General features: G+C 34.6%; 1 protein-coding gene across 1 annotated transcript; it reads right to left on the bottom strand.

The window, feature by feature from the left end:
- Positions 1-3,502: 3,502 nt before the first annotated feature.
- LOC133306179 (uncharacterized) lies at positions 3,503-10,146 on the bottom strand. Its single transcript, XM_061506460.1, has 13 exons — positions 9,944-10,146; positions 9,741-9,838; positions 9,556-9,638; positions 8,880-9,000; positions 8,202-8,265; positions 7,611-7,708; positions 7,427-7,511; positions 7,006-7,129; positions 5,810-5,911; positions 5,562-5,626; positions 3,906-3,987; positions 3,693-3,772; positions 3,503-3,560 (listed from the first exon to the last, which is right to left on the bottom strand). Exons 1-13 carry the CDS (start codon positions 10,144-10,146, stop codon positions 3,503-3,505), a joined length of 1,263 nt encoding a protein of 420 aa, XP_061362444.1.
- Positions 10,147-12,407: the final 2,261 nt, after the last annotated feature.

The following is a 12,407-nucleotide window of genomic DNA, read 5'->3' as shown; positions in this document are numbered from 1 at the left end:
GTAGTGGGAGTAGTGAGATAGTACCATTTTGAACCTAGAGGAATACTAGATTATTGTTAAGCATGTACTCAAGTATCTTTGGAGAACGAGAGATTATATGCTGGTATATTCTAGTGGGAGTCTTGAAAAGCTGAGTTTTCAAAAATTCAGTTATTTCAAGTGGATATTGACTCAAGAAAATCAACCTCGAGCTATGAGTTTTTCACTAAACTCAGATAGCATTAGAGGTGGATCTTGCAGACCCAGTTACTAAGAGTTTGCCTGAACTTGTGTTCGAGAGGCATGTTACTTCTTTGGGTCTTAGGAGGATCCCAGACTTGCATTAAGCAAGTGAGAGTTATTGGTTTCATTGTGCTCTTGGAGTAAGACCATGAAACAATAAAATAATTTTCTGAATTTCATAAATAAGGTTTTATTTATTTATTTTGCGCACTATTTACAAACATAAAGGTCCGGATCAAATTGTGGAGTATATGATCATATGGATACGTTCATGGAGGACATGATCATAGGTTCTCACAATTGATGAATGGATTCACAGCTGTTAAATAAAGTTGGGCACTTTATTTAGGCTGCAATATTTTATGAAATGGTTTTGTCCGAATCATTGGAAAATATTGGTGTGAATTAACATTCACATTGAAAGGATCAAGGAGAGATTTGATTAAGGTTGTTTTTCTGTCATAAGGTATCAATTCTCCAGTTAACTATAGTTATGTGATTGCTCTTAACCCTGAGTTTATTATAAATAGGTAATCAAATAGTTTTCATTCTTTGATTTACCAACGGGTGAGGTTCGATCTATTGACGGCCAATAACTCGGTATTTTGGGAGTGAGATTATTTGATTATCGGTATTTATGAGATAAACAACATGGAATTTGTAGGATATGTCCCCTTGATATGTTTCGGTACTTGGATATTAAAGACACTGGCCAGTGCATGTAATCCATTAAAGAAACTATCATAGTCAAGGGAATAAATAATTGATTGAGTTACAGAAAACTTGTCAATCAATTATAGACATTCTACAAAGGGGCGATGCATATTCATGTTATAAGTGTTGTTAATCTTGGAGTTCAAGTTCGGGCTTTTAGTGGAGTAGCACCAAATTAGATAATCATTCGTTGATTATCAGGAGCCTTGATTAATAACAGATGGTAGATCCCCAAGCTAGCTTGAGACAAGGGATGGGGTATTTTTCGGATAGATGATGACTTATGGGTTACATGATCTTGGGTTTTACGACTCAAGTTTGTATCCAAAAGAGCAAGTGGGAGATTGTTGGGTTTGCTCTTTTACTAAAGCCCAAATGGGTTATTAGTATGAGAAGAGCCCAAGGAACCTAGAGCCCAATGAGCTAGGGTTTCTTGGAACCCATATAAATAGTACCTCTTAAGTCATCAGCCTCCAAGGTCTTTTTTGTGAGAAAGAGGCAAGCTCTGAATCTAATCAGTGCCCACACACTTCCCCTTCCTCCTCGAGAGATAGTTTGGAAGATCTGCCACAGTCCAGCTTCAAGGAGGTTGTTCGTGCTGCGGCGCTGAGGTGAGCTGTTCGTGAAGAGGAATCCTACAAGGGAAGATTCTACACGAGACCTGCGCACCGAGAGGTAATTGTGAAACAATGATGATTCAGTAAGCATACCAATGTACTAGGTCCTAAACCGCTTCCGTATAAATCTAAGATTTCCTACATTTTCTACTTTTCCTTCTTCTCGAGTTTGAGAATACAATTTTTCTAAGGTTGACTAATATTTCATTTTGCAGGGTGCACGATATGATGCAGAAGAAGAAATGAGGAATTCCCAAAAGAAACGTCATGGATTTATGGCTAGGAATAATGTGGATACACAGTATTACCCATATGAACAAAGCAACAGGAGACAGTGGAGAGAGGATTGGAGATCATATGGTAGTAATCTATCTTCTCGAGGTTCTGAACCTGGGCGATCAAGTAGGAAATAGGAAAATCTGTGTGGAATGTTAATTCAGCTAGGATCTGGATTGCAGTTTGACTCATCGAGTGTGGGCTATTTTTTTTTTTTTAGTTTCTCAACCGGTTCATCTTTCGAATTACATCCAGTTCGAGCATTTGTTGGATTCTATCAAAAGGGAAAGTTCTCTCAATTTTTTTTTATTTTCAGGGCTCGAACTCGAAACTTTTGGTTAAGGAGTCTAGACTCCTTACCATCTATGTCAAGGGTGTTTGATGAATGTGGGCGTTATGGTTAGTTCGGTGATGCATTTATTCAGATGTTATGTGGCTTCAATCCTTTGGGTTAGAAGAGGTCTAGTAGGTATACAAGTCTGCAATCGATGACATGGCAGTTGGAGAAGCTGGGCTGGTCAATGCTTCGGGAAATAGAAAAATTCTCTTGTCAAGAGAAAGACAACCCGGTTGCATGCTATAAGCATATTGTCTTTTTTACCCTGATTATGAATTTGAGCAAGGATTTGGTATTTTAGCTTGGCTGATAACCAAAACATGAAAAGGAAGCTTGAAAATTTTGAAATAAGGTTAAGTGAGAGTTCTGATTTTTTGAGATATGTAAATTTTATAGACACTTATCAGAAAGTTGATATTGAGATGTACAGACGAAATTAAATTGTAATGCCACTTCAAAGATTGTAATTATCACAACACCAGTTCCAGTTGGGCCTTAGTTCCAGTTGGGCCTTATTCAGGAAGAGTATTTTTTACCCCCCCCGGTCATAATGATGTTAAAATTAAGGGCTTTTTTTCTATAGTCACTGTAGATAAGATTTTTTGCAGCAGACACAAAAAAATTGAGACTTGCTCATTTTTTTTAAAAAAAAAAAAATCAGAATCCATGGGTGAATTCTGGCTTTTTATGTGTCTTTTTGTAGCAACTGGAAAACTATATTTCTAAAATTAATCCAACATTTCCCATCATAAAAATAAAAATAAAAACAAAAACATAAGAAAACAACACACACATAATGGTAATGGTCGGAACTAAGTAACTGAAACTTCAATTTCACGTAACAAATTTACTCAATAAATTATAATAATCCTTCTATATTCAAAAAAAATAATAATAATAAAGAAAAATTCTCTGTGAAATGCGTCCAGTGGCTAGTTGAGACTTGAGACTAGTTTCATAGACAATGCAAACATACTCGCTTGAGTATATTGTTTTATTCATTTTCAAACTAATAAAAAAAAATCACATACTTGACGTTTCTTTCTTACAGAAACTAAGGAAATTTTAAAAATAACATAAGAAACAAACTCAAGATTTTTTTTTTTTTGGAAGTTTTTTTTACGAGAAGGCTATAGCTCATTTTCATTTAGCAAATCCAAATAGAGAGGCAGTGTGCCTTGTTGCTCTTCTGGACATCTCATCCACTACTAATCCCATACATACATGGATGGAAAAGAATGATCTCTCAAGAACTAATACACGTACGGCCTTGCAGCGTACAATAGAAAGAATTTTACTGAATTTCACTTTGGTTTTTGTATGGGAAGAGGAAAACTCATACATATATTCCTAATCCAAGCTCTTTTGGATCTGTTTCAATCATCCATGGTGACCTGTTTATTTTTCAGAAAAAAATAAAAATAAAAATAAAAATAAAAAAAATAAAAATATAACGGCATAGAGAAAAATTTCCAAAGTAAGATACCAATAATACAGAACACCGGCGCAAAGGTTAGAAAGTTTACCTGTTCATTACAAAGTTAATCGTTCCCTGCCTAACACGCATGAGAAGAACTTCTCTTGCTTCAATTGGAAGTCCTTCAGGCTGCATGTAGAATTCGATTAAATAGTTATAGCACGAAGGAAAAACTTGTTTGATGAAATGTTTAATGTTATACCTTTAAAATAAGTCGAAAAAGAAAAAAGAAAAAAGAAATATGAAAAATAGATACAAATACCTCTTCAGGAAACCAAACCCCAGGCTGCGTGCTTCCTTCAAGAATTGCAAGTGCAAATGCAGCCGTTGCAATTCCTACACATCTGAAAAATGCGCATGCTGTATTCGTTATAACTAACTAATAAAGAAAGAACACTAACGGATTACGGATTCATGAAATTAATATCTCAAACTCAAAGCATGGACGATTTATAACAAAAATGCTGATTTGTTAGTGGACCCTCCATTGTGGCCCTACCAAACTTGTGGGACCCACAGTCTCCTCTTTGTTTGATCAATTAGGCTACCGAGCGAAAATTTCTTCAGAGAGTGACCAAAGTGTCACACTTGGACAAAAAAATTACCAAACTGTCATGTCAACCGTAAATTTTGCCAAAATATTATGCGACATAATTCGCTATACAGTGTAGCGAATTATGCATGCAAGTAATTCGCTACACAGTGTAGCGAAATATGCCACGTCAAAATGCGCAGAACCAAAAATGCCACATGTCAAATTTTGAGAAATTCGCTACCTAGGGTAGCGAATTTCTCAAAATTTGACATGTGGCATTTTTGGTTCTGACGTGGCATATTTCGCTACCTGTGTAGCGAATTATGCCGCGTGGCATTTTGGCAAAATTTACGGTTGGCGTAGCAGTCTGTTAATTTTTTTGTCCAAATGTGACAAAATGGTCACTGTTCCAAATTTCTTTGATGCTACCGATGCACTGTAAATTCGGTGCATCTTTCACTCATATTGTGACACGTGTCTTATTTTTGTCAAATCAATAATAAATAATTTATTTTAAAATCATGAGAGAGAATAATTTGATATAAAATAAAACACGTGTCACAAAATAAATGAAAGATGCACCGAATTTTCGGTACATCTATAGTACCAAAAATATTCTCCTACCGAGCCCTTCAGGCTCTGTACTCATGTCATGTGTCCTGCCTTGTGGGACCCGTAATCTTTTGTGTTTTATAAATTGGACTGTGGAGAAAACTTCGAAGAAAGCATAAGGTAATAAAGATGAACTCGTTATGAATACAAAATTTTATTTAAAATCAAAACGATAGTGTCACGGGCCATCATAGAGGCCCACGTTCTAGAAGATACTCAAGGAAATTAAGAAAAAAAATTTAAACTGATATTAATACTAATACTATAGCAATAAATCATATATTGGACCCTTAAAAAACCATCAAAGATCCAAGTTTCATTATTCACAAGTGAATTTTATAAATAAAAGATAAAGTCTACTTGTATAACACTTTCTCTCTCTCTCTCTACTTACTTGTATACCTTTTACTACTTCCTTAGTAAAAGGTACCAATGAGGTTTCAAATGCAAAGTTTAACAGAGCAGCAAAGGTTAACAGAGCACCTCATCACTAGTCCCCTTCCAGTGGCTTTAAGTTAAAGGATTGTCCAAGGGTTACTAAAACTATAATTATTAAAAAAAGAAAAAAGAAAACTATAAATCGTTTTATAAAGTGTAGATACAATCACAATTATAATAATATATATTTTCCTTCAATACATAGAATAATTAAATTATGAAAAAAAAAATTATAGTAAAATATTTCAAAATAATTTTCCCTTCAAATTATTTTCATAATTAAATTACGCATGCGCCAAAAGCTAGTATAATGTAAGCTTGGTTAAAACTTACACCGAAAGTCTCCTATGACTTAATATGCCAACGGTGTTGCGGCCACTTGAACACTCCAATTCAACCTGAACAGTAGACAAGAAAGAGATTTCTTTTTTGGTAAACGTAGATAAGAACGAGTAGACTTAATTACTATATTTACATACTGTACTAAACATCATAAGATTCATAACAACAATTCTACGTAATTTTATAAAGAAAAAGATGGTTAAACTGAGCACTAGTTTAATCCTTTTCATTTGCCTCACCCTCATTGATACACATTCTCCAGCAATCCCATCAATTGCTCGAACAACAGGATCAAACAACTCAACCAGCCTTCCGACTCTATTTCTGTCTCTTAGAAATTCCTGCATGTTTACTCAAAAGTCATCACAACATATACTTTTATTTTCATTTTCATGATATATGTAAGTTGTTTCGCATTTGCATTCCTTTTTCCTAATTTTCTTTTTATATTTCCATTTATATCACGTTCTTCGGGATTCATAGTATCCAAATTGATTATATTGCAGGATTCTGGTTTTTAACAAACATTGATGCTAAAAATCAAATGCTTCCTATTAACAAGAAAACTACTCTTTAGATTTGTTGAGTTCTAGTTAAAGGAAGTTCGGTAGAATATTTTCCTTTCCCTATTGCATTTTGATAGATATCCTGGTACTAAGGTGTACAGTAGCAAGGAAGGGAATAGCAGTTGTATGCTGAAAAGCATAAATCATAGGTTGATCAAGTTTACATGCTTTTTCCATTTAAATGTTCGAACTTTGTTTCATTGATAGCAACATAATATAATCAAAATCAACAAATACAAACATATATAAAAGTAGAGTATAAAGATAATTTAAATGAATTCATATTCATGATACTATATTTTGAAAGCAACTTGAAATGGTAGAGTAAGTTTCAGTATTGCTCACAGATATTCTGAGTATGGCTCTTCAGATTTTCATTGTAAAAGAATTTAGATTGCACAAACTCAATTTTTGAATAAAGTCATTCAAAAAAATAAAAATATAATTGTTAGAATATTATTCTATGTACTAACAAAACCTAAGTACTAGAAAATGCATTAAGCATAGGCTCAGACATATTAAATATTGTAGTACTTTTAGGATGTGCCAGATAAGTTGCAGCTCATATTAATTGAATAAAAGCTTCCAAAAATCAACCAAGCTTAGTAAAAATAATGAGATCGAGCCTACAAAAATTATGCTTGACTTTGCTTTCCTCCTTGTTTTCATCATTACATCAGAATTCAGGATGTCATGCAGCTCATTATAAGGATAAAAGAGATACTTGATGCAGAGCAACATGCAGTACCATTTCATAATAGAGTGAGTAGCCTATCAAAAGCAGGATTGTATTGAGAATATTTTCATGCATACTGATAGCAATTGCAGTTATCTGCAAACAAGCCAATCCAAGTGATTCAAGAGCATACCGAAGGAAGAAGTTTTGTCATAGCTTCCATTCCCCAATTCCAGAAAAATGGAGCTGTTCCAAATCGAGCACTTACAGTTGGCACTCCAAGAATCTCATGAGCACTTCTAACCTCTGGTAAATTCCTGAAAAACATTTATTGAAGTGGTATCCTAATTTCTGGAGAAAGTAAACATACAGGGGTAATTAAACCAATTTGTTGTAGCCCATATATCATATCATATATGAATGACTGAAACAGTACCAAAATCCTATTATGGAAGCTTGGTAAAGAAGCAGAAAAATGACCTTCACAGATGTATATTACCACTTATGATATAAAACAGACTCAATGAAGATTTATTATTTTTATTTTGTTTTTGAATCAGGGTTCCGCGGGGCTATTCTAACTTCCAATGCTTACAATATATCAACAAGCTTACAATAGATAAACATCTCTTTTGCCAATCCCTTTTCCAAAGTCAACGTTGAGCATTCCACTATATGGCTTCAGTTTGATCTTTTCTCCTAGTTGAACATACCAGCATCATCATTTAATCCTACAAACAAAATGGTAATTTAATCTAGATTAAATAAATAACTTATACGAACTCTCTAGACAACAACCTTTGTTATATGCAACTACTTCCTCTCCCAACAGCAAGAAGCTTGCAGCTAATGTTGTTGGACCATTACCACCAGTTCCAGCTATGTAGTAGTAGAACCTGTGCTGGAATAGCAGCTTATAAGTTGCAAAATCAACATGAAAGCCCAGAAAATAAACATATAAGATTAGGTTTTTCTACCCCAGGTTAAAATTATTCCTCTAATCATTATTTGGACTTTTGATTTTCCTTCACTATTCCGCTAAGCTTATTTCGTATCAGCACATTGTGGGGGGGGGGGGGGGGGGGGGGGGGGGGGGGTCTACATTCGATTAATGAAAAAGATTATTTCCTACATACCATAATGTATATATTAATGAAAATAAATTTGACAAGAAATAACTCAACCACACAGAAGGACCTTAAGGATGTGTTCGATATTCACTATGTTCGATTCTCAAGTATCTTAGGTTTCTAGGCATATCATATCAAGGAATTTAACATATGATGATATGTCCAACTGGTGAGATAAGTAATGACATATTAACCACAATATGTTCTCATTGAAAACAAAAATTCATAAACTTCAGAATTATACGAGAGGAACTGTGACCTTAGCCTCTCTGGCTTATCTTTATTTTCACTTTCTGCAGCACGGACTAGCTCTGCTGCCATGACTAAGACAAAATTCAAGGAAGTGTTAGCAATCAAAATACACCAGATGCAAAAAAAATTCACTCACCATAATGCATGATCTGCTAGAAATTCCTAGTGATCTACTATTAATATTACTGTCAATCAGCATGCACTCTTTGTCTTGTGTATATAGCAACATAGAAGAAAAACCTTGAATAACCAATATCCTAAGATAAGCTTCCCAACTATGTGCAGGCATTACTTGAATAATCAGATTAACCCAAGAGAGATCAAAAGTTGTATGTATCGATCAGCGAATATTTTCTTTATTATTCCTATTCATGAGTACTCGGAGGGAGTCCAGTAATTTTGGCTTAAGCCACATTATGTATACAGCATGGATCAGTCACACAAACTTACAAATACATGATCTCACACTGTTGAGTACGAATAAGAATGGGATAAGCAAACCCAGAAACTGCATGCAAGTCAATAGGTCATCATTTTTCATACTCATCCAAAAAAAAATAAAAGTTTACTTTTGACATTCAAGTATTATCCAGGTCAATTTAATATAGAGCGGTGAACAAATGTTTCTGGTAATGATTTCGTAACATAAGAGCAATGCACATAGGTAAGCAGTAAGCACCATTGCTCACTCCAGGGCATATTCCTCCGGTTATTATAGCTGGAACATTTGCATCTAACGCCCTACTCATTAAGGATTTTGCACGCCATGCATAGGTTGTGTCATCACAAACATCAAGATATGCAGTCTGCGGCAAAAACATATATCAAGGGGAAAGAATAAAAAAAAGTTAGTTAAGTGCGTGTACATGTAAAGGCAAGATATGAGCATAGATTAGTGCAGAAAATTTTGATATACATAAAAATGTAGCGATTCAGAAACGGTTAATCGTTGATGGAAAATATAGGCTATCATACACCAATACTTCAAAATACCTGACATGTAGTATCCGACATTTTCCAACACTACTGACACTGACACACACACACACATTGCAAAGACTAAAAAAAATTCAAAGATTACATTGAGTTTCGTTTTTAGTTCTAACTATTAGATTCGATGAATTACGATTACTATTTTATTGAGTTTAATATAAATATTTGTGATATTTTATGTTTCTTTATAAAATTAATGACGTATTATAAGTTTAGCTTCATTTTTTATATTAAATTATTGAATATTAAATATAATATACACTACATAAATTAAAAATATTATTTAATATCAAAACGTGATATTTTTAAAAATTAAGTTATGGGAATATTGTGTCGTATCATGTGCGTGCAAGAAGGATATAGGTTACCTTGGTATTTATGGCAGCTTCAAGAACAATGCACCTTTCTGCCTGTTGGAAAGGTCCAGCGGCATGAACTACAAGATCCACACCTGCAGATGCAATCTAACACTATATTGGCATCAACAACATCAATAACCGATCTCAATAAAAAAAAAAAAAAAAAAAAATGTTGATTGATAATGCGATTTTACTTTTCAATGCAGTTTCCAGAGAATTGACGTCGTCGATGTCAACATGAGCAAAACCTGAATTGCCGCCAAGTTTTGCAACCATAGCTTCACCTTTTTCTCTGTCACACGATCACATCATCACAGCCACGAATTATAATTACTCAACAATCTTTCTTACATTACAGTCACGCGCACGCGTGAGGATGAATGACAAATGCACTGACCTGTTTCGGCCGGCGACGACGATTCGAAGGTCGGGACAGAGGTTGGAGAGGGCAATGGCGGTGAATCCTCCGACCCGACCCGTTCCGCCGAGGACTAACACTCTCGAGTTACGAGTCTTCTCCGGCAGCTCCGCGACCTTGTTGGTTTGGAGTTGACTCCTCAACTTCAAATTCAAATGCAGAGCCAACGAAGGTGGCGCCATTGATTGAATTGAATTTGATGAGATGAGATTCACTTCCCTCTTCTCTTTCGTTGTAACTTGATATATAACAACTTATCAAGTTATTCTGCAAGTTAAGAACTTCACGTGATCATGTCTGTATAATTATTATTAATGTTTTTTTCTAATGTGATCATGTTTTGTTTCTTCTACCCACTTGAAATATGACAGGCTTAATTAATTAAAAATATATATAGCAAAACAAAATGTTAAACGAAGATATAAATAAAAATAAAATAAAAAAACAGAGTCCAGAAGTGATGCATTAGAAGTAGCTGACACTCACATCATATTACAAATCATAGATATAGCAACTGTATCAAAAGCAAAAGGCTGACAGATAAAATAGTAATGCAAATTTAGAGTGAAATGATTATCTAACATCTTAAAAAGAAAACATATATATATACATTCATGACTGGGTTCATTTTTGTTTTGGTGCAAAAGTTTCTATGTTAACCTTCATGACAGAAATACTTGTTCAAGTCAAATATAGAAACTAGTAATAATCTGTAGCCTAGTTTGATGGGCATTATCCGTACTCAATTGATACCAGATCCTGACAGATGCTACCATTAGAAATCAAAACACAAAATAAAAAGACTCAGATAATGTAATAAAAAAAAAAAAAAAAAACTCAGACATATTCTTTAAAATTGATTAAAAAAACAGTTACAATTTTTTAATTTTTTTTTGGGAAAAGTTCACCGATCCTATCTGGTTTACTCCAGAGTTACTTATGTTCCTATGATTTTTTTTATCACACATGTGATTTTTTACTTTCTACAAATCATAGGAGCATATATGATAAAAAAAATCACAGAGACATAGATGATTTTAAAGCAAACCACAAGAATATTGGTGAACTTTTTCTCCTTTGTTTTTTTTTTAATTCTGAAAACAAAAATATTAATTTTAGAAACTGTATTAAAACAGGGCCTAAAATTCTTCTATTCTTTCTTCTGTTTAATCTGTATTAATTTTTGGATTTTCGAATATATCTATTTTTACATGCTATTCAATGAATTATTTTATTTAGGATTTTAATTGCATGTATATTATGTGATAATATGAAAAAAAAAAAAATGTTTCGATACTCTTGCAGGCACTTTCTAGACGTGCAACTCTGTATGAGATGATCAGAGATTATGCCCAAGCAACCAGCGATCTTCTCGAGGTTCTGAACCTGACCGATCAAGTAGGAAATAATAAAATCTGTGTGGAGTGTGGCCTAGTTAGGTGCTGCCTTTTAACTTAGGAGCTGCCTTTTAACCTTGAAATATATCATTTCAAAAGTTAACCCAAAGAGTAAGAGTATCCAAGGTCACATTAGTTACCCACACAATCAATGTGAGACTATATATTTCAACACGCTCCCTCATGCAAGAGCCCTTTGGGCTAGAAGCGTGGAATTGCACAGGCCCAATTTTTGGTTTACCTTTTGTGTTTTTTTATTTTATTTTAATTCCACTTTTTTTAAAGTGTAAGACGGTGAGGGCTGAAGCTCTGATACCCTATTAAAGAACCTTGGGATACACCCATGTAAAGAACTTTGGGATAAAGAACCTTGGGATACACACCTCAAAAGCTAGCTCAAAGGGTGAGAGTGCTCAAGGCCTTATAAATGCCATATTAGTTGCTCATCCAATCAATGTGGGACTATATATCTCAACACGCCCCCTCACGCAAGAGCCCTGTAGGGTAGAAGGGTGGAAATTGCACGCAAGAGCCATTTTTTTGTGCTTTTTCTTTTAATTCCACTTTAAAGTGGGGGGCCGTGAGATGAGGATCGAACTCGTGAACTTATGGTCACTCAAGCTCTGATACCATGTAAAGAACCTTAGGATACATCACCTCAAAAGCTAGCTCAAAGGGAGGGAGTGTCTAAGGCCTTATAAAGGCCACATTAGTTGCACATCTAATCAATGTGAGACTATATATCCACTTTAAAGTGGGAGGCGGTGAGGGCTCAAGCTCTGATACATGTAAAGAATCTTGGGATACACCACCCCAAAAGCTAGCTCAAAGGGTAGGAGTGTCCAAGGCCTTATAAAGGCCACATTAGTTGCACATCTAACCAATGTGGGACTATATATCTCAACACGCCCCCCTCACGCAAGAGCCCTTTGGGCTAGAAGCGTGGAATTGCACAGGCCCAATTTTTGGTTTACCTTTGGACAGGCCCAATTTTTAGTTTACCTTTTTGTGCTTTTTTTATTTTATTTTAATTCCACTTTAAAGTG

This window comes from Gastrolobium bilobum, unplaced genomic scaffold (assembly GCF_033153095.1).
Source record: "Gastrolobium bilobum isolate Gb01-03AN ecotype WA unplaced genomic scaffold, APGP_CSIRO_Gbil_v1 utg57853, whole genome shotgun sequence".
Lineage (NCBI taxonomy): Eukaryota > Viridiplantae > Streptophyta > Magnoliopsida > Fabales > Fabaceae > Gastrolobium > Gastrolobium bilobum.
This window is presented reverse-complemented; position numbering and strand designations above follow the sequence as displayed.